At 66.4% G+C, this 21,957-nt stretch overlaps 1 protein-coding gene across 1 annotated transcript; it reads left to right on the plus strand.

Moving 5' to 3' along the window:
- Nucleotides 1-331: 331 nt before the first annotated feature.
- Nucleotides 332-21,957, plus strand: PC (pyruvate carboxylase; the record flags this gene model as incomplete). Its single annotated transcript, XM_052779323.1, is given in 20 exon segments — nt 332-477; nt 1,039-1,156; nt 1,628-1,779; nt 2,558-2,676; nt 2,944-3,106; nt 4,117-4,299; nt 4,916-5,060; nt 5,887-5,976; nt 6,884-7,105; nt 7,753-7,909; nt 8,891-9,131; nt 10,530-10,631; nt 10,633-10,780; nt 12,196-12,440; nt 13,563-13,742; nt 16,295-16,543; nt 19,330-19,410; nt 19,412-19,471; nt 21,656-21,811; nt 21,813-21,957. Coding segments are annotated over 20 exon segments (3,050 nt in total), but the record flags the coding sequence as incomplete, so codon positions are not given.

The following is a 21,957-nucleotide window of genomic DNA, read 5'->3' on the forward strand; positions in this document are numbered from 1 at the left end:
TGGGGGGAGTTATGAAGTTATTGGGGGGCTGTGGGGGGCTATGGGGATATTGGGGGGTTATTAAGGGGTTATGGGGTTGTTGGGGGGATTATGAGGTTATTGGGGTTATTAGGAGTTATGGGGCTATTGGGAGGTTAAGGGGGGGCTATGGGGAGGGTTATTGGGTTATGGGGGGCTATAGGGGGTTGTGGGGTCACTGGGGGGGTTATGGGGGCTATGGGTGCCAGGGGAGGGTGATGGGATTAAGTGGGCTTGGGGGTTCCTGAGGCGGGGGGGCAGCAGGGGAATTGGGGTGTCCCCAACGCCAGCACTGACAGCCCCCCCTCCCCAGGAGTACCGGTGGTGCCGGGGACGCCGGCGCCGGTGTCGGCACTGTCGGAGGCGCAGGACTTCGCCCACCGGGTCGGTTTCCCCGTCATCTTCAAGGCGGCTTACGGCGGCGGCGGCCGCGGAATGCGGGTGGTCCGCTCCCCCCAGGTACGGGGCACCCCGGTGGCCGGGCCCTATGGGACCCCCCCATCACGGGACCCAGGCATCCAGGACCCCCAATTCCCCACGACCGCACCCCACGACCCCCCTTACCATGGGACCCCGGCATCCCGGACCACCCTTTCCCTGAGACCCCCACCCCGGGACGCCCGCCTCTGCCATGGGACCCAGGCGTCGGGTACCCCCAATTCCCCAGGACCCCCACTCCGGCACCCCCATCTCTGCCACAGGACCCCGGCATCTGGGACCCCCAATTCCCCAGGACCCCCACTCCGGCACCCCCATCTCTGCCACAGGACCCCGGCATCTGGGACCCCCAATTCCCCAGGACCCCCATCCCAGAACCCCCGCCTCTGCCATGGGACACAGGCATCTGGGACCCCCAATTCCCCCAGGATACCCCCCAGCCTGGGGACCCAAGTGGGTGGGGGGACCCAAGCGTCCGGGGGGGACCCAGACTTGCCCAGGGAACACCAGTGGGTGGGGGGACCCACGTGTTTGGGGGGGACCCAGGCGTTTGGGGGGACTCAGGCATCTGGGTGTGCGCAGGAGCTGGAGGAGAGCTTCTCCCGCGCCTCCTCGGAGGCTTTGGCCGCCTTTGGCAACGGGGCCCTTTTCGTGGAAAAATTCATCGAGCGCCCACGGCACATCGAGGTCCAGATCCTGGGTATGGCGGGGAGGCTTTGGGGGGGTGCCCTGGGGACTTTGGGGGGGACTCCAGGGCTTTTGGGGCAGTCCTTGGGGCTTTTGGAGGGATCCCTGGGGGCTTTGGGGGAGTCTCTGGGGGCTTTGGGGGAGTCTCTGGCGGCTTTGGAGGGGTCCCTGGAGCTTTGGGGGGATCCCTCAGCTTTAGAGGGGTCCACAGGGATTTGGGGGGATTTCCAGGGCTTCTCAGGGCACCCCAAGGGGATTTTTGGGGTGCTGGAGGGGGGTTTGGGGGACTAGGGAGGGTGGGGAGGCTTGGTGGGTGCCGGTTTGGATGGTGGGGGAGATGGGGGGGGCAGAAGGTAATAGAATGGGGTGCAGGGGTGCCCAGACACCTGGGTCCCTCAACAGGGGGGTTCCCGGATGCCTGGATCCCTTTTTGGGGTGCTCGGATGCCTGGGTCCCCCCGCTCTGACCCCCCCGCCGCCCCCAGGGGACCAGCACGGGAACGTGGTCCACCTCTACGAGCGGGATTGCTCCATCCAACGCCGGCACCAGAAGGTGGTAGAAATCGCCCCGGCCGCCCGCCTGCACCCCGAGCTCCGTGCCCGCCTGGCCAGCGACGCCGTCCGCCTCGCCCAGCAGGTACCGGCACCCAGGATTTGGGTGGGGGGGACCCAGGAGTCCCAGGAAGGGGCGAGCATCCATCACCAAGGGACCCAGGAGACCATGGGGGGGACCCAAGAGAACATGGGGGGACCCAGGAGTTCGGGGGGACACCTACAAGTCAGGGAGGGGACCTGTCACCCATCACCAGGGGACCCAGGAGTCCATGGGGGGGACCCAAGAGAACATGGGGGGACCCAGGAATTGGGTGGGGGGGACCCAGGAGACCATGGGGGACCGCAGGAGTCTAGGGAAGGGATGTGCATCCATCACCAGGGTACCCAAGAGTCCATGGGGGGGACCCAAGAGAACATGGGGGGACCCAGAAATTGGGTGGGGGGGACCCAAGAGACCATGGGGGGACCCAGGAGTTTGGGAGTGGACCCAGGAGTCCCAGGAAGGGACGTGCATCCATCACCAAGGGACCCAGGAGACCATGGGGGGGACCAAAGAGAACATGGGGGGACCCAGGAGTTGGGTGGGGGGGATCCAGGAGTTCGGGGGGACACCTAAGAGTCAGGCAGGGGACCTGCCACCCATCACCAGGGGACCCAGGAGTCCATGGGGGGGCCCCAGGAGTTCGGGGGGGACCCAAGAGTCCAGGGAAGGGACGTGCATCCATCACCAAGGGACCCAAGAGTCCATGGGGGGGGACCTGAGAGAATATGGGGGGACCCAGTAGTTCGGGGGGGACACCCAGGCGTCTGGGGGACCCTGGCGACCGGGCTGATGGTGGGGGGGGCGGGTTGTGACGCAGGTGGGCTACGAGAACGCGGGGACGGTGGAGTTCCTGGTGGACCAGAGCGGGGGTTACTACTTCATCGAAGTCAACTCCCGGCTGCAGGTGGAGCACACGGTCACCGAAGAGATCACCGAGTGAGTGCCAGGTCCCTGGGGGGGGGCGTGGGGTGGGGGGGTACCCGGATCCCTGGGTCCCCAGGAGGATGGAGGGGTGTAAAGGGTGGAGGCGGGATGCCCCGGGTGCCTGGGTCCCCCCCGGGTGCCTGGGTCCCCCCTGGATGCCTGGGTCCCTGGAGGGATGCAGGGTGTGGGATGCTCTGGTCCCCTCCCCACCCCGGATGCCTGGGTGTCGTGTGTCCCCCCCCCGGCCACCCGGGTCCCCCCCTGGTGACACCCGGGCAGCGTGGACCTGGTCCACGCGCAGCTGCAGGTGGCGGCGGGTCGGTCGTTGCCGGAGCTGGGGCTGCGCCAGGAGAGCATCCGGGTGAACGGCTGCGCCATCCAGTGCCGCGTCACCACCGAGGACCCTGCCCGCGGCTTCCAGCCCGACACCGGACGCATCGAGGTGCCCCCCCCCCCCCCCCCCACCATGGGACCCCCCTTGGGATCATCCCTGACACCCCCTCTATAGGAATCCCCATGGGATCACCCCTAGGACCCCCCCATGGGACTCAACTTGGGACCCCCCCCCCATAGGAACCCCCATGGGATCACCCCTAGGACCCCCCCACAGGACCCCCCCCCCATAGGACCCCCCCACGGGACTCAATTTGGGACCCCCCCTTGGGACCCCCAGGGGACGCCTGCAGGACCCCTCCCATTAGACCCCCATAGAGGGTCTATAGGTGCCTGTAAAAAGCTCTATAGGGGGTCTGTGGGGCAGAGGGGTGCCCACAGGAAGCCCTATAGGGTCTCCACCGGACCCTATAGGGTCCATAGGTGCCAGTAGGAGGCTTTATAGGTGCTCTGTGGGACCATATAGGGTCCATAGGTGCCAGTAGGAGGCTCTGTGGGTGCTCTGGGAGACCATATATGGTCCATAGGTGCCAGTAGGAGGCTCTCTAGGTGCTTTGGCAGACCATATATGGTCCATAGGTGCCGGTGGGAGGCTCTATAGGTGCTCTGTGGGACCATATAGGGTCCATAGGTGCCAGTGGGAGGCTCTATACGTGCTCTGCGAGACCATACAGGGTCCATAGGTGCCAGTAGGAGGCTCTATTGGAGCTCTGCGACAGCATATATGGTCCATAGGTCCCTGTAGGAAGCTCTGTAGGGTCTCTGTAGTTTGGGGGGTACCCACAGGAGGCTCTGTGGGGCAGGTGGGTGCCCACAGGAGGCTGTATAGGGGCTCCGCAGGACCTTATAGGGCCCATAGATATCTGTAGAGCTATCTATAGGGTCTGGGTGTGCCTATATGAGGTTCTATAGGGGCTCCGTGGGGTGGGCGGGTGCCACTAGGAGGCCCCGTGGGGCCGGGGGGGTGCCCCTAGGAGGCTCTATAGGGTCTCTGCAGGACCCTATAGGGCCCGTGGGTGCCCTATAGGGTTCTCTATAGGGTGCGGGGGGTGCCGGCAGGTGTTCCGCAGCGGCGAGGGGATGGGGATCCGCCTGGACGGGGCCTCGGCTTTCCAGGGGGCCCTGATCTCCCCCCACTACGACTCGCTGCTGGTGAAAGTGGTGGCCCACGGCCCCGACCAGCCGGCCGCCGCCGCCAAGATGAGCCGGGCCCTGGCCGAGTTCCGAATCCGCGGGGTGAAGGTGGGTCCGGGGGTCGGGGGGGGGGGCCCTCGTGCGATGCACGGGGAGGGGGGAGATGCACGAGGGGTGTCGGGCAATGGAGCAGGAGGGTTTGGGGGGGGTCTCGTGCGATGCGTGGTGCCCCTTGTGCGATGCACGAGAGGGTGGGGGTGTGTCATACACAGGAGGGTACGGGGGAGGCTCTCGTGCGATGCACGATGGCCCTCGTGCGACGCACGGGGAGGGGGGATATGCACGAGGGGTGTCAGGCAATGGAGCAGGAGGGTTTGGGGGGGGGTCTTGTGCGATGTACGGTGGCCCTCGTGCGACGCACAGGGAGGGTGTGTGTGCAATGCACTGGGGGGGGGGTTGTGCGATGTACCAGAGGGCTTGTGCAATGCACAGGGGGGTACGGGGGAGGCTCTCGTGCGATGCATGGGGGGTCCTGTGCAACGTGCAATGGGGGGGGGATGGTTGTGCAACGCACCAGGGTACTTGTGCACCACACCAGATTCCCCGTGCATCGCACGAGTGGGACTATCCCCTCGCCCCAGTGCGTCGCACGAGGAGGAAGGAGGGGGCTGATACCCGGCCCCCCCTCGTGCGTCGCACGCTGACGGGCGCGTCTTGCGCGCAGACGAACATCCCGTTCCTGCAGAACGTCCTGGCCCACCCCCAGTTTTTGGGGGGTGCCGCCGACACCCAGTTCATCGACGAGAACCCCGAACTCTTCCACCTCCGCCCCGGCCAGAATCGGGCCCAGAAGTTGCTTCACTATCTGGGTATGGGGGGGCCGGGGGGGGTCCTGGGGGTCTTTGGGGGTTCTAAGGGTTTTTTTGGGGTTATAAGGGGGCTGGAGGGGGGGGCTGTAGGGGTCCTGGGGGTCTTTGGGGGTTCTAAGGGGTTTTTTGGGGGTTATAAGGGGGCTGGAGGGGGGGCTGGGGGGGTCCTGGGGGTCTTTGGGGGTTCTAAGGGTTTTTTTGGGGTTATAAGGGGGCTGGAGGGGGGGCTGTAGGGGGTCCTGGGGGTCTTTGGGGGTTCTAAGGTGTCCCTGGGGGGGCTGGGAGGGCTCTGGGGGTTTTTGGAGGTCCCTGGGGGGGGCTGGAAGGGGTCTTGGGGGTCCTGGGGGGAGGTCTAAGGGGTCCCTGGGGGGGGGCTGGGAAGGGTTTTGGGGGGCTCTAGGGGTTCTGAGGGGTCCCTGGGAGGGATCTTGGGGGCTCTCAGGGGTCTCTGGGGGGGCCTGGGGGCTCTAAGGGGGTTTCGGGGTGCTGGGAGGGGGTCTTGGGTGTCCCTGGGGGGGGGCTGGGGCATTTAAGGGGTCTCTAGGAGGGCTGGGGGGGTCCCTAAGGGGTGTCTGGGGGTGCTGGGAGGGGGTCTTGGGGGTCCCTGGGGGCTCGGGGGGGGGCTGGGTGGGTTCGGGGGGGCAGCCGGGGGTGGGCTGGGGAGGATCTCGGGGGGCTATAGGGGGGGCTGGGAAGGGGTTGGAGGTTCCCGGGGGGGGTCTCAGGGGTTTGGGGGGGGCTTTGAGGTCCTGGGGGGGGTCCCTGGGGCTTTGGGGGGACCCCAAACATGTGTGTCTGTCATCCCCCCCCCGTTCCCCCCCCCCAGGTCACGTGATGGTGAACGGCCCCAGCACCCCGCTCCCCGTCAAGGCGAAGGCGGCGCTGGTGGAGCCCACTCCCCCCCCGGTGCCCATGGGTGAGTGGGGGAGGGGCAGGGCGTGGCGCGTGTGCGTGGCGTGTGCGTGGCGCGGCATCGCGTGCGCGCGTGGCAGGCGTGCTTGGCACGCGCGCGGCTTGCCTTGACGCCCGCGTGGCGTGTGCTCGGCGTGCCGTACCGTGGGCACGGCGTATGGGCTTGGCGTGTGCAGGGCGTGTGCGTGGCATGCTGTAGCGTGTGCTTGGCGTGTGCATGCTTGGCGTGCACAAGGTGTGCCTTGATGTGCGCGTGGTATATGCGTGGAGTGTGCACAGTGTGCTGTAGCGTGTGCTTGGCATGCCTTGGCGTGTCCGTGGCATATGTGTGGTGTGTGCTTGGTGTGCTGTAGCGTGTGCTTGGCATGTGCATGGCATGCCTTGGCATGTCCGTGGCATATGCACGGCGTGTGCATGGTGCGCTGTAGTGCGTGCTTGGCGTGTGCATGGCACGTGCGATTGGTGCGCGGACGGCGTGCCTTGACGTGTGCATGGCATGTCATAGCATATGCATGGCATGTACACTTGGCATGTGCACGGCATGGCTTGGCGTGTCAGTGGCGTGTGCATGGCATGCTGTAGTGTGTGCTTGGCATGTGCGTGGTGTGTGTGCTTGGTGTGCCTTGGCGTGTCTGTTGCATATGTGTGGCGTGTGCACGGCATACTGTAGTGTGTGCTTGGCGCGTGCAGGCGTGTGTGCTCGGCCGGCACACGGCACGCCCTGGCGTGTCCGCGGCGTGTGCACGGCGTGCTGTAGCGTGTGCTTGGCGTGTGCGTGCTGCGCGCACGACTGTGCCGTATATGCGTGGCGTGGGCGTGGCCCGTGTGCTTGGCGTGTGCCCGCCACGCCATGGCGTGTACCGGCCCCCCTCCCCACCTGACGCCCCCCCCCTCCCTCCCCGGTGCCGCAGGACCTCCCCCGGCGGGGCTGCGGGCGGTGCTGGCGCGGGAGGGGCCGGGGGGCTTCGCCCGGGCGGTGAGGTCACACCGGGGGCTCCTCTTGACGGACACGACCTTCCGCGACGCCCACCAATCCCTGCTCGCCACCCGCGTCCGCACCCGCGACCTCGCCCGCATCGCCCCCTTCGTCGCCCACGCCCTCAGCCCCCTCTGCAGCATGGAGACCTGGGGAGGTGAGGAGGGGGCGTGGCCTGATGGGGCGTGGTCGGGGGGCGGGGTCTCGGGGGGGTGGGGCCTCAGTGGGGCCGGGTTGGATTCCCCTGGGTGGGGATGGCCCAGGGGGCGGGGCTTCATTGAGAGGGCGGGGTCTGAGGGGGCGGGGTCTCGGAGGGGGCGGGGTCTCGGGGGGTGCACCCAGGGGCATGGTGGGTTCAAAGGGAACGGATGCCCCCAGGGGGCGGGGCTTTGTTGAGGGGGTGGGGTTTCAGAGGGTGGGGTTTGGGGTCCAGGGGAGGGCGGGTCACGGGGGCGGGGCTTCGTTGAGGGGGCGGGGTCTCAGTGGTTATGTGCTGGGCTCACCCAGGTGGGGATGTCTTGGGGGGTGGGGCTTAGAGGGGCGGGGTCACACCAGTGCCGGGGCTTTGCAGGGGGCGGGGCTTCACTGGGGTGGGGCTTTATGGCTGGGTGGGGCTGCTGTGGGGTGGAGCTTCGCCGGGGGGGGCGGGGCTTGCCCGGGGAGCACTAAGCCCTGGGGCCAGGCGTGCACCAGAGACAGACGGGGGGGGGGTGCAAAGGAGGGCTTGTGCAAAGGGGCGGGGCTTGCACGAGGGGGCGGGGCTCTCGCGAGAGGACAGCACGAGGACGGGGCCGCATCCGGCAGGCGCCACCTTCGACGTGGCCATGCGGTTCCTGCACGAGTGTCCCTGGGAGCGGCTGCGGGAGCTGCGGCGCCTGGTCCCCAACATCCCCTTCCAGATGCTGCTGCGCGGCGCCAACGCCGTCGGCTACACCAACTACCCCGACAACGTCGTCTACCGGTCCGGGGGGGGGACACATGGGGACATGGGGGAGGGTGTGGGAACATGGGGAGACGTGGAGGGATGAGGGGACCTGGGGGGACATGGTGGGATGAGGGGACATGGGGAGACATGGTGGGATGAGGGGACGTGGGGGCACGGGGGGATGTGGGGAGACACGGAGGGTTGAGGGGACAATGGGGGGTTGGGGGGGACATAAGGTATGGGGGGACGTGGTGGGATGAGGGGACATGGGGGGGTATGGGGGGACGTGGAGGGATGAGGGGACGTAGAGACATGGGGCATGAGGGACATGAGGACATGGGGGGACATGGAGGGATGAGGGGACGGGATACAGGACATGGGGAGATACGGAGGGACGAAGGGACGTGGGGACGTGGGACGTGGTGGGACATGGGGAGATGAGGGGACATGGGGGGATGAGGGGAGAGGGGATGCAGGACACAGGGACACGGGGGATGAGGGAACACGGGGAGGTAAGGAGGGATGAAGGGACATGGGACGTGGTGGGACATGGGATGTGGTGGGACGTGGTGGGACATGGAGGGATGAGGGAACGGGGGATACAGGACACGGGGACACGAGGGGATATGGGAACACAGGGACACAGGTATGGACGAAGGGACATGGGGACCTGGTGGGACATGGGGAGATGAGGGAGCACGGGGACGTGAAGGACATGGGGAGGAATGGAGGAACGTGGAGAGCTGAGAGGACGTGGGGGGACGTGGGGGCATAAGGGGGGACACGGAGGGATGAGAGAACGTGGGATATGAAGGGCAACGGGGTCGTGGAAGGACGAGGGGACAGGAAGGACATGGGGACACGGAGGGGTATGGTGGGATGAGGGATCATGGGGGCTCACGGAAGGATGAAGGGACAGCAGAACACAGCGGATCACGAAGGCTTGAGGGGCCACGGGGAGATATGGGGACATCGGGGGGGAACGGGGACATGAAGACCCCCTCCGCCTCTCCCCAGCTTCTGCGAGGTGGCGGTGGCCAACGGGATGGACATCTTCCGAGTCTTCGACGCCCTCAACTACCTCCCCAACCTGGTACTGGGGGTGGAGGCGGCCGGCCGGGCGGGGGCGGTGGTGGAGGCCGCCCTCTCCTACACCGGGGACGTGGCCGACCCCTCTCGCACCAAATACGGCCTCGACTACTACCTGGGCTTGGCCCGCGAGCTGGTGGCCGCCGGCACCCACATCCTCTGCATTAAGGTTTGGGGGGGGCTAGAGAAGTGAATTGGGGGGAGGGGGGAGGGTGGTTTGGGGGTCTGGGGGAGAGGGGATGGGAAAGGGGGGGGATTGGGGGTGTGGGAGGGGATGGGAGGGGGGATGAGGGGCTGGGAGGGGGGTTTGGGGGTTCTGGGAGGGAGATTGGGGGGTCTTAGGGGGACGGGATGGGGAATGAGGGGCTAGGAAGGGGGTTTGGGGGTTCTGGGAGGGGGTTTGGGGGGTCTTGTGGGGATGGGATGGGGAATGAGGGGCTGGGAGGGGGTTTGGGGGTTCTGGGAGGGAGATTGGGGGGTCTTGGGGGGACGGGATGGGGAATGAGGGGCTAGGAAGGGGGTTTGGGGGTTCTGGGAGGGGGTTTGGGGGGTCTTGTGGGGATGGGATGGGGAATGAGAGGCTGGGAGGGGGTTTGGGGGTTCTGGGAGGGAGATTGGGGGGTCTTGGGGGGCATGGGAGGGGATGGGAGGGGGGATGAGGGGCTAGGAGGGGGGGGTTGGGGATTCTGGGAGGGAGATTGGGGGGTCCTGGGGGAGTGGGATGGGGAATGAAGGGCTGGGAAGGGGATTTGGGGCTTCTGGGAGGGAGATTGGAGGGTCTTGGGGGGCATGGGAGAGGGGTTTGGGGGTTCAGAGAGGGAGATTGGGGGGTCTTGGGGGGACGGGATGGGGAATGAGGGGCTAGGAAGGGGGTTTGGGGGTTCTGGGAGGGGGTTTGGGGGGTCTTGTGGGGATGGGATGGGGAATGAGAGGCTGGGAGGGGGTTTGGGGGTTCTGGGAGGGAGATTGGGGGGTCTTGGGGGGCATGGGAGGGGATGGGAGGGGGGATGAGGGGCTAGGAGGGGGGGTTGGGGATTCTGGGAGGGAGATTGGGGGGTCCTGGGGGAGTGAGAGGGGAGTTTGGGGGATCTTGGGGGGGGATTTGGGTGTCCTTTGGGGATGGGAGAGGGGGATTTGGGGGGGCTGGGATGGGTGACTGGGGGATAGGATGGGGATTGGGGGTTCGAGTGGATGAGATGGAGGAATTGGGGGTGCTGGGGGGGTTGGGGGGTCTTGAGGTGGTGGGAGGGGGGGATCTGGGGGTTGCTGAGAGGGAGGATTGGAGGGGCTGGGGGGCTGGAAGGGAGGATTGGGGGTCTTTGGGGGATGGGAGGGGGGATTTGGGGGTCCTGGGGGGGGTTGGGAGGGGGAACTGGGGGGCCTGGCAGTACTGGCATGGAGGGCTGGGGGTGGGATTTGGGGATCCTGGGGGTCTGGGCGGGGACTGGGGCACCCCCACACCCCCAAGACGCAGTGGGGCAGCTGCCGGGGGTGGGGGGGATCAGGATGGGGCAGAGTCTTGGGGGTCCCCAAAACCCCCCATGTCCCCTGTGTCCCCCCCCTCCAGGACATGGCGGGGCTGCTGACGCCGGCGGCCGCCCGGTTGCTGGTGGGGGCCCTACGGGAGCAGTTCCCCGAGGTGCCGCTGCACGTCCACACCCACGACACCCGCCGGGGCCGCCGTCGCCTCCATGCTGGCGGCCGCCAACGCCGGCGCCGACGTGGTGGACGTGGCCGTGGACGCCATGTCCGGCATGACCTCCCAACCCAGCATGGGCGCCTTGGTGGCCTGCGCCCGCGGCACCCCCCTCGACACAGGTATGGGCACCCCTGTGGAGGTGCCACCACGGTCTTGGTAACGGCAAGGGGGTCATGGTGGTGGTGACGTAGTTATGGAGGTGGTAACGTGGTCTTGGCAATGGCAACATAGTCATGGAGGTGCCACCATGGTCATAGAGGTGGTGGCGTGGTCATGCAGGTGCCACCATGGTCTTGGCAATGACAACATGCTCATGGAGTTGCCACCATGGTCTTGGCAATGGCGACATGCTCACGGAGGTGCCACCATGGTCTTGGTAATGGCAACGTGGTCATGGAGGCGGTGACATAGTTATGGAGATCGCAACATGGTTCTGGCAATGGCAAGATAGTCATGGAGGTGCCACCATGGTCATAGAGGTGGTGGCGTGGTCATGGAGGTGCCACCATGGCCTTGGCAATGACAACATAGTCATGGAGGTGCCACCATGGTCATAGAGGTGGTGGCGTGGTCATGGAGGTGCCACCATGGTCATAGAGGTGGTGGCGTGGTCATGCAGGTGCCACCATGGTCTTGGCAATGACAACATGCTCATGGAGTTGCCACCATGGTCTTGGCAATGGCGACATGCTCACGGAGGTGCCACCATGGTCTTGGTAACGGCAACGTGGTCATGGAGGCGGTGACATAGTTATGGAGATCGCAACGTGGTTCTGGCAATGGCAAGATAGTCATGGAGGTGCCACCATGGTCATAGAGGTGGTGGCGTGGTCATGGAGGTGCCACCATGGCCTTGGCAATGACAACATAGTCATGGAGGTGCCACCATGGTCATAGAGGTGGTGGCGTGGTCATGGAGGTGCCACCATGGTCTTGGTAATGGCAATGCGGTCATGGACCTGGTGACTTACTTATGGAGGTGCCACCATGGTTTTGGCAATGACAACGCAGTCATGGAGGTGCCACCATGGTCTTGGCAATGCCACCATCGTCTTGGCAATGCCACCGTGGTCTTGGAGGTGCCATCATCATCGTGGAGCTGCCACCATAATCTTGGTAATGGCAGTGTGATCATGGAGGTGGCAATATGTATCGTGGAGGTGCTGCCATGGTCTTGGCCACCGTGGTCATACCAATGGCACTGTGGTCGTGGCAATACTATGGCTATGGTCATGGTGATGCCACCATGGTCACAGTAATGGTACTATGGCCATGGTGATGCCACCGTGGTCATGATGGTGTCACCACGGCCGTGGTGATGGACCCATGGCCACGATGATGCCGCCGTGGTCACGGCAATAGCACTACGGCCGTGGTGATGCCACCTCAATCACAACGTGATGCCCAATCCATGGTGTCCCTCAACCACAGTGGCCTCCAACCCATGGCCACCCCTCACCACGGTGTCCCCACGGGGTCCTCATCCATGGGTGCCCCCCACCCACGCCCCCCCCTCTCCCTGCCCCCCCCGCAGGCATCGCGCTGGAGCGGGTGTTCGAGTACAGCGAGTACTGGGAGGGGGCGCGGGGGCTCTACGCCGCCTTCGACTGCACGGCCACCATGAAGTCGGGCAACGCGGACGTCTACGAGAACGAGATCCCGGGGGGACAATACACCAACCTCCACTTCCAGGCCCACGCCATGGGGCTGGGCCACAAGTTCAAGGAGGTCAAGAAAGCCTACGCCGAGGCCAACAAGCTCCTCGGGGACCTCATTAAGGTGGGCGTGGGGCTGGGTGGAGTTGGGGGTGGTCTTCATGGGGTGGTCTCTATGGAGGAGGTGGTTCTCCACGGGCTGGTCTCCATAGGGTGGTGTCGGCGGAGGTGGGCTCTGTGGAATGGGTGGTCTGCACGGGGTGTTCTCCGTGGGGTGGGTGGTCTCAGTGTGATGGGTGGTCTCCATGGGGTGGGATGGTCTCCGTAGGATGGTCTCCGTGGGGAAGGTGGTCTTCATGGCGTAGGATGGTCACCGTGGGGTGGATGGTATCGGTGGGGCAGTCTTTGTGGGGTGGGTGGTCTCCATAGGGTAGGGTGCTCTCCACAAGGCGATCTCCCTGGGGTGGGTGGTGTCCATGGGGTGGGTGGTGTCCGTGGGGTGGATGGTCTCTACGGGTTGGGTTCTCCATGGGGTGGGTGCTCTGTGGCTTGGGTGCTCCATGGGTTGGGTTCTCCATGGGTTGGGTGCTCCATGGGTTGGGTGCTGCATGGGTTGGGTGCTCCATGCGTTGGGTGCTCCATGGGTTGGTTCTCCATGGGTTGGGTGCTCCATGGGTTGTGTGCTCCATGGGTTGGGTGCTGCATGGGTTGAGTTCTCATGTGTTGGGTTCTCCATGGGTTGGGTGCTCCATGGGTTGGGTGCTCCATGGGTTGTGTGCTCCATGGGTTGGGTGCTGCATGGGTTGAGTTCTCATGTGTTGGGTTCTCCATGGGTTGGGTGCTCCATGGGTTGGGTGCTCCATGGGTTGGGTGCTCCATGGGTTGGGTGCTGCATGGGTTGAGTTCTCATGGGTTGGGTGCTCCATGGGTTGGGTGCTCCATGGGTTGGGTGCTCCATGGGTTGGGTGCTCCATGGATTGAGTTCCCATGGGTTGGGTGCTCCATGCGTTGGGTGCTCCATAGGTTGGTTCTCCCTGGGTTGGGTGCTCCATGGGTTGGGTGCTCCATGCGTTGAGTGCTCCATGGGTTGAGTTCTCATGGGTTGGGTGCTCCATGGGGCGAGACCTGTCTAGGGCGAGCTGCTCCCCATCCCTAGGCAGGATCCCAATGGGAACAGCGTAGCGGGGTGACACCCCGGGGTGGCACCACTGAGGTGACACCCCCGGGGTGACGTTGCCGGCCGCAGGTGACGCCGTCATCGAAGGTGGTGGGCGACCTGGCGCAGTTCATGGTGCAGAACGGGCTGTCGCGGGAGGAGGTGGAGGCGCGGGCGGACGAGCTCTCCTTCCCCCTCTCCGTCGTGGAGTTCCTCCAGGGTTACATCGGGACCCCCCCGGGGGGCTTCCCCGAGCCCTTCCGCTCCCGGGTGAGTGGGAAGGCACTGGGAGGGGACTGGGAGGAGACTGGGAGGAAACGGAGGGTACTGGGAGGGGAGTGGGAGAAGATGAAGGGCACTGGGAGGAGAGTAGGAGGCAATGGAAAGGGACTGGGAGGCGCTTGGGAGCACTGGGAGGGGAGGGAGGGGCACTGGAGGGCACCGGGAGGAGACTGGGTGGCACTGGGAAAGGACTGGGGGCACTGGGAGGGAAGTGGGGGGGACTGGGGGGCACTGGAACGGAACTGGGAGGCACTGGAGAGGGGTAGGGGGCACTGGATGGGACTGGGAGGGGACTGGGGGGGACTGAGGGGGACTGGGGGGCACTGGAGGGGACTGGGAGGGGACTGGGAGGAGACAGAGGGCACTGGGAAGGGAGTGGGAGGCAATGAAAAGGGACTGGGAGGTGCTTGGGAGCACTGGGAGGTGGGGGAGGGGACTGGGGGCACTGGGAAGGCACTGGCGGGCACTGGGAGGGAACTGGGGGGGGACTGGGGAGGACTGCGAGGGGACTGTGGGCCACTGGGGGGAGTCTGGGAGGCACTGGGGGGGACTGGGAAGGTTTACTGGAGGCTGTTGCCATGGCACCCGACGCTAGCAACTGGTCCCTGTGCCGGTTGCCATGGTACCAGTCCCCAGCAACGGATCCCAGTACCGGTGACTGTGGCACCAGTCCCTAGCAACAGGTCCCAGTACCGGCTACCATGGCACCAGTCCCCAGCAACAGTTCCCAGTACCGGTTGCCATGGCACCAGTCCCTAGCAATGGGTCCCAGTGCCGGTTGCCATGGCACCAGTCCGCAGCAACGGGTCCCAGTGCCGGTTGCCACGGCACCAGTCCCTAGCAACGGGTCCCAGTACCGGTTGCCACGGCACCAGTCCCTACCAACGGGTCCCAGTGCCGGTTGCCACGGCACCAGTCCCTAGCAACGGGTCCCAGTACCGGTTGCCATGGCACCGGTCCCCAGCAACAGTTCCCAGTACCGGTTGCCATGGCACCAGTCCCTAGCAACTGGTCCAAACACCACCAGTCCCTACCAACAGTTCCCAGTACCGGTTGCCATGGCAACGGTCCCTAGCAACAGTTCCCAGTGCCGGTTACCATGGCACCAGTCCCTACCAACGGGTCCCAGTGCCGGTTGCCACGGCACCAGTCCCTAGCAACGGGTCCCAGTACCGGTTGCCATGGCACCGGTCCCCAGCAACAGTTCCCAGTACCGGTTGCCACGGCACCAGTCCCTACCAACAGTTCCCAGTACCGGTTGCCACGGCACCAGTCCCTACCAACAGTTCCCAGTACCGGTTGCCATGGCACCAGTCCCTAGCAACTGGTCCAAACACCACCAGTCCCTACCAACAGTTCCCAGTACCGGTTGCCATGGCAACGGTCCCTAGCAACAGGTCCCAGTGCCGGTTACCATGGCACCAGTCCCTACCAACGGGTCCCAGTGCCGGTTGCCACGGCACCAGTCCCTAGCAACGGGTCCCAGTACCGGTTGCCATGGCACCGGTCCCCAGCAACAGTTCCCAGTACCGGTTGCCACGGCACCAGTCCCTACCAACAGTTCCCAGTACCGGTTGCCACGGCACCAGTCCCTACCAACAGTTCCCAGTACCGGTTGCCATGGCACCAGTCCCTAGCAACTGGTCCAAACACCACCAGTCCCTACCAACAGTTCCCAGTACCGGTTGCCATGGCAACGGTCCCTAGCAACAGGTCCCAGTGCCGGTTACCATGGCACCAGTCCCTACCAACGGGTCCCAGTGCCGGTTGCCACGGCACCAGTCCCTAGCAACGGGTCCCAGTACCGGTTGCCATGGCACCGGTCCCCAGCAACAGTTCCCAGTACCGGTTGCCATGGCACCAGTCCCTACCAACAGTTCCCAGTACCGGTTGCCACGGCACCAGTCCCTACCAACAGTTCCCAGTACCGGTTGCCATGGCACCAGTCCCTAGCAACCAGTCCCCAGTGGTGGTTGCCACGGCACCCGCCCCTACCAACGGGTCCCAGTGCCGGTTACCATGGCACCAGTCCCTACCAACGGGTCCCAGTGCCGGTTACCACGGCACCAGTCCCTAGCAACGGGTCCCAGTACCGGTTGCCACGGCACCAGTCCCTACCAACGGGTCCCAGTGCCGGTTGCCATGGCACCAGTCCCTACCAACGGGTCCCAGTACCGGTTGCCACGGCACCAGTCCCTACCAACGGGTCCCAGTACCGGTTGCCACGGCACCAGTCCCTACCAACGGGTCCCAGTACCGGTTGCCATGGCAACGGTCCCTACCAACGGGTCCCAGTGCCGGTTGCCACGGCACCAGTCCCTACCAACAGGTCCCAGTACCGGTTGCCATGGCACCCGACCCTACCAACAGGTCCCAGTACCGGTTGCCATGGCACCCGACCCTACCAACAGTTCCCAGTACCGGTTGCCACGGCACCGCCCCCAGCAGCGGGTCCCCGGGCGGGATGCCGCGGTCCCTACGGCCGCCTCCGTCGCCGGCTGCCGTGCCGGCGTCCTCCATCGCTGCCGTCCTCCCTCCAGGTCCTGAAGGAGCTGCCCCGCATCGAGGGGCGGCCGGGGGCGTCGCTTCCGCCGCTGGATTTCGAGGCGCTGGGGCGGGAGCTGGGGGCGCGGCACGGGGCCCCGCCCGGCGCCGAGGACCTGCTCTCGGCCGCGCTCTACCCCAAAGTCTACGACGAGTTCCGCGCCTTCGCCTCCGCCTTCGGCCCCGTCTCCTGCCTGGGCACCCGCCTCTTCCTCGAGGGTCCCACCATCGCCGAGGAGTTTGAGGTGGGGGCGGTTTGGGGGAGGGGGGGGACGGACTGGGAGGCGGTGGGAGGGGAGTGGGGGGCACTGGGAGGGGACTGGGGGGCACTGGGAGGCAGTGGGAATGCACTGGGAGGGCACTGGGAGGCAGTGAGAGGGGACTGCTGGCACTGGGAGGCACTGGGAATGCACTGGGAGGCACTGGGAATGCACTGGGAGGGCACTGGGAGGCAGTGAGAGGGGACTGCTGGCACTGGGAGGCACTGGGAATGCACTGGGAGGCACTGGGAATGCACTGGTAGGCACTGGGAATGCACTGGGAGGGGCCTGGGAGGCAGTGGGAGGGGACTGGGAATGTACTGGGAGGCACTGGGAATGCACTGGGAGGGGCCTGGGAGGGAGCGGGAGGGGACTGGGGGGCACTGGGAATGCACTGGGAGGGCACTGGGAGGCAGTGGGAGGGGACTGGTGGCACTGGAAGGCACTGGGAATGCACTGGGAGGGCACTGGGAGGCAGTGAGAGGGGGACTGCTGGCACTGGGAGGCACTGGGAATGCACTGGGAGGGCACTGGGAGGCAGTGAGAGGGGACTGGTGGCACTGGCACTGGGAGGCAGTGAGAGGGGACTGGTGGCACTGGGAGGCACTGGGAATGCACTGGGAGGCACTGGGAATGCACTGGGAGGGGCCTGGGAGGCAGTGGGAGGGGACTGGGAATGTACTGGGAGGCACTGGGAATGCACTGGGAGGGGCCTGGGAGGGAGCGGGAGGGGACTGGGGGGCACTGGGAGGCAGTGGGAATGCACTGGGAGGGCACTGGGAGGCAGTGAGAGGGGACTGGTGGCACTGGGAGGCACTGGGGAATGCACTGGGAGGGCACTGGGAGGCAGTGAGAGGGGACTGGTGGCACTGGGAGGCAGTGGGAATGCACTGGGAGGGCACTGGGAGGCAGTGAGAGGGGACTGGTGGCACTGGGAGGCACTGGGAATGCACTGGGAGGGCACTGGGAGGCAGTGAGAGGGGACTGGTGGCACTGGGAGGCACTGGGAATGCGCTGGTAGGCACTGGGAATGCACTGGGAGGGGCCTGGGAGGCAGGTGGGAGGGGACTGGGGGGCACTGGGAGGCACTGGGAATGCACTGGGAGGGGCCTGGGAGGCAGTGGGGAGGGGACTGGGGGTACTGGGAGTCAGTGGGAGGGGACTGGGGGGCACTGGGAGGCACTGGGAATGCACTGGGAGGGGCCCTGGGAGGCGGTGGGAGGGGACTGGGGGGCACTGGGAGGCAGTGAGAGGGGACTGGTGGCACTGGGAGGCAGTGGGAATGCACTGGGAGGGGCCTGGGAGGCAGTGGGAGGGGACTGGTGGGGCACTGGGAGGCAGTGAGAGGGGACTGGTGGCACTGGGAGGCAGTGGGAATGCACTGGGAGGGGCCTGGGAGGCAGTGAGAGGGGGACTGGGGTGCACTGGGAGGCAGTGGGGGAGGACAGGGGGTATGGAGGCACTGGGAATGGTCTGGGAGGGTACTTGGAGGCAGTGGGAGGGGACTGGGGGGCACTGGGAGTGGACTGGGAGGAACTGGGGGGCACTGAGGCGGCATTAATGGAGCCTGGAGTGGGCAGGGCTTGGGATGGGCTTTGTTCTGGGTGGGGCTTGAGGATGGGGTGTGGCTAAAGTGGGTGTGGCAGTGCGGTGGGTGGGGCTCGATAAATGGGTGAGGCTTGGATGGGCGGGGCTTGGTCAGAGGGCGGGGCTTAGACCCCTCCTGCACCCCTGTGCCTGCCTGGCAGCTCTTGCACACCCCCGGGGCCCCTCGCACGCCCTCGTGCACACCTGCTGGCCCTCCCACACCCCTGCGGCCTCTTGCACGCTCCCGGTGTGCCCCTCGCACGCCCTCGTGCACGTCTGGCACCCCTCGCACACCCCCCGGGCCCCTCGCACGCCCTCGTGCACACCCAGTGGGTCTCCCACGCCCCTGGTGCCCCTCGCACGCCCTCGTGCACACCTCTGGATCCCCCTTGCACGCCCTTGTGCGCACTTGGCAGCTTTTTGCACACCCCCCAGGGCCTCTTGCATGCCCTCGTGCACACCCAGCAACCCTTGCACACCCCTGGGTCCCCTTACACGCCCTGTTGCACGCCCAGCATCCCTTGCACACCCATTGGTCCCCTTACACGCCTGGGTGCACGCCTAGCATCCTTTGCACACCCCTGGGTGCCCTTACACACCCTCGTACACACCTAGCAGCCCTTACACACCCATGGGTCCCCTTGCACGCTCTGGTGCACGCCTAGTAGCCCTTGCACACCCATGGGTCCCCTTACACACCCTAGTGCATGCCCAGTGGCCCTTACACACCCATGGGTCCCCTTACACACTCAGGTGCACACCTAGCATCCCTTGCACACCCATGGGTCCCCTTACACACCCTGGTGCACACCTAGCCTCCTTTGCACATCCCTGGGTCCCCTTACACGCCCAGGTGCGCACCTAGCCTCCCTTGCACACCCATGGGTCCCTTTACACACGTGGGTGCACGCCTAGCATCCCTTGCACACCCCTGGGTCCCCTTCCACACCCTGGTGCACGCCCAGCAGCCCTTGCACACTCATGGGTCCCCTTCCACACCCCTGGTGCACGCCCAGCATCCTTCGCACACCCCTGGATCCCCTCGCACGCCCTCGTGCACACCCAGCGGGTCTCCCACGCACCCAGGACCCCTCGCCCACCCGCCCTGTCGCACACCCGCCCCGTCGCACGCCTGCCCCCTCGCACGCCCGCCCCCTCGCACGCCCACCCCCTTGCACGCTCAGGTGGAGCTGGAGCGGGGGAAGACGCTGCACATCAAGGCGCTGGCGTTGGGGGACCTGAACGCCGCGGGGCAGCGGGAGGTTTTTCTTCGAGCTCAACGGGCAACTGCGCTCCATCCTCGTGCGAGACACCCAGGCCATGAAGGTGGGGGGGCCGGGGGGGGCACTAGGAGGGTCTTGGGGGGTCAGGAGGGGTCTTGGGGGGTTTTTGGGGGGGCTGGGGAGGTGATGGGGGGAGGTTTTCTTCGAGCTCATGGGGCGACTGCGCTCCATCCTCGTGCGAGACGCCCAGGCCATTGGGGGGGGGGACTGGGGGGGGCACTAGGAGGGTTTTGGGGGGCCAGGAGGGGTCTTGGGGGGTTTTTGGGGGGGGGCTGGGGGGGCACTAGGAGGGTCTTGGGGGGCCGGGAGGGGTCTTGGGGGGTTTTTGGGGGGGGCTGGGGGGGCACTAGGAGGGTTTTGGGGGGCCAGGAGGGGTCTTGGGGGGTTTTGGGGGGGGCTGGGGGGGCACTAGGAGGGTCTTGGGGGGTCAGGAGGGGTCTTGGAGGGTTTTGGGGGGGCTGGGGGGGCACTAGGAGGGTCTTGGGGGGTCAGGAGGGGTCTTGGGGGGTTTTTGGGGGGGCTGGGGGGGTGATGGGGGGGAGGTTTTCTTCGAGCTCATGGGGCGACTCTGCTCCATCCTTGTGCGAGACGCCCAGGCCATTGGGGGGGGGGACTGGGGGGGGCACTAGGAGGGTTTTGGGGGGCCAGGAGGGGTCTTGGGGGGTTTTGGGGGGGGCTGGGGGGGCACTAGGAGGGTCTTGGGGGGTCAGGAGGGGGTCTTGGAGGGTTTTGGGGGGGCTGGGGGGGCACTAGGAGGGTCTTGGGGGGTCAGGAGGGGTCTTGGAGGGTTTTGGGGGGGCTGGGGGGGCACTAGGAGGGTCTTGGGGGGTCAGGAGGGGTCTTGGAGGGTTTTGGGGGGGCTGGGGGGGCACTAGGAGGGTCTTGGGGGGTCAGGAGGGGTCTTGGGGGGTTTTTGGGGGGGCTGGGGGGGGTGATGGGGGGAGGTTTTCTTCGAGCTCATGGGGCGACTGCGCTCCATCCTCGTGCGAGACGCCCAGGCCATTGGGGGGGGGGACTGGGGGGGGCACTAGGAGGGTTTTGGGGGGCCAGGAGGGGTCTTGGGGGGTTTTGGGGGGGGCTGGGGGGGCACTAGGAGGGTCTTGGGGGGCCGGGAGGGGTCTTGGGGGGTTTTGGGGGGGGCTGGGGGGGCACTAGGAGGGTCTTGGGGGGTCAGGAGGGGTCTTGGAGGGTTTTGGGGGGGCTGGGGGGGCACTAGGAGGGTCTTGGGGGGTCAGGAGGGGTCTTGGGGGGTTTTTGGGGGGGCTGGGGGGGTTGATGGGGGGGAGGTTTTCTTCGAGCTCATGGGGCGACTCTGCTCCATCCTCGTGCGAGACGCCCAGGCCATTGGGGTGGGGGGGGACTGGGGGGGGCACTAGGAGGGTTTTGGGGGGCCAGGAGGGGTCTTGGGGGGGTTTTGGGGGGGGCTGGGGGGGCACTAGGAGGGTCTTGGGGGGTCAGGAGGGGTCTTGGGGGGTTTTGGGGGGACTGGGGGGGCACAGAAAATGGCATGAGGGCTTCTGGGGCTGATGGGGGGGTGGTCTGGGGGGGCACAGAGGGGACATGAGGGGATTGGGGGGGTCTGGGGGGGACCCGGGGGGCGTCTGAGGGGTTGCAGAGGGGGGTCTGGGGGGATGGGGGGGGTCCTGGGGGGGCACGGAGGGGTTTGGGGGGGTCTAGGGGGGATGCAGAGGGGGTATGAGGGGGTTTAGGGGGGGCACAGAGGGGTCTGGGGGATGGGGGGGGGCGCTGGGGGCTACAGGGGGGTTATGGGGGGGGGTCCCATGTCCTGGGGGGGCTCTGGGGAACTCGGGGGGGGGTCTGGGGGGACATTCGGGGGGTCCCAGGGACCATGGGGGGGTCCTGGGGGACATGGAAGGTTCTGGGGGACACAGGGGGGTTCGGGGGGACTTGGGGGGGTCTGGGGGGACATTAAGGGGGTCCCAGGGACTGAGGGGGGGTCCTGGGGGACATGGAAAGTCCTGGAGGACTTGGGGGGGGTCTGGGGGACTTGGGGGGTCTGGGGGGACATTGAGGAGGTGCCAGGGACCCGGGGGGGGTCCCGTGGGACATGGGGGGGTCCCGTGGGACACGGAATGTCCTGGGGGACACGGGGGGGGGTCTTGGGAGACCCGGGGGGGTTCTGGGGTGACACAAGGGGGTCCTGGGGGACCCTTCACCCCCCCCCCCATTTATTTATTTTTTTTTTTGCCCTTCCCCCCCCCCCCAGGAGATGCACGTGCACCCGAAGGCGGATCGGGGGGCCAAGGGGCAGGTGGGGGCCCCCATGCCGGGGGAGGTGGTGGAGGTCCGGGTGGATGTGGGGGTGTCGGTGGCCAAGGGGGACCCCCTCTGCGTCCTCAGCGCCATGAAGATGGAGACGGTGGGTGACGGCCCCCCTGGCCGGGACGGTCACCCGCCTCCACGTTCGCCCCGGAATGAGCCTGGAGGGGGACGACCTCATCGTCGAAATCGAATAGAGGGGGGGGGGCACAGGACGGTGTGTCCCCCTCCCCAACACCCCCCCTTAAA

The sequence above is a fragment of the Harpia harpyja genome (assembly GCF_026419915.1).
Source record: "Harpia harpyja isolate bHarHar1 chromosome 27 unlocalized genomic scaffold, bHarHar1 primary haplotype SUPER_27_unloc_1, whole genome shotgun sequence".
In the NCBI taxonomy this organism is placed as follows: Eukaryota; Metazoa; Chordata; class Aves; order Accipitriformes; family Accipitridae; genus Harpia; species Harpia harpyja.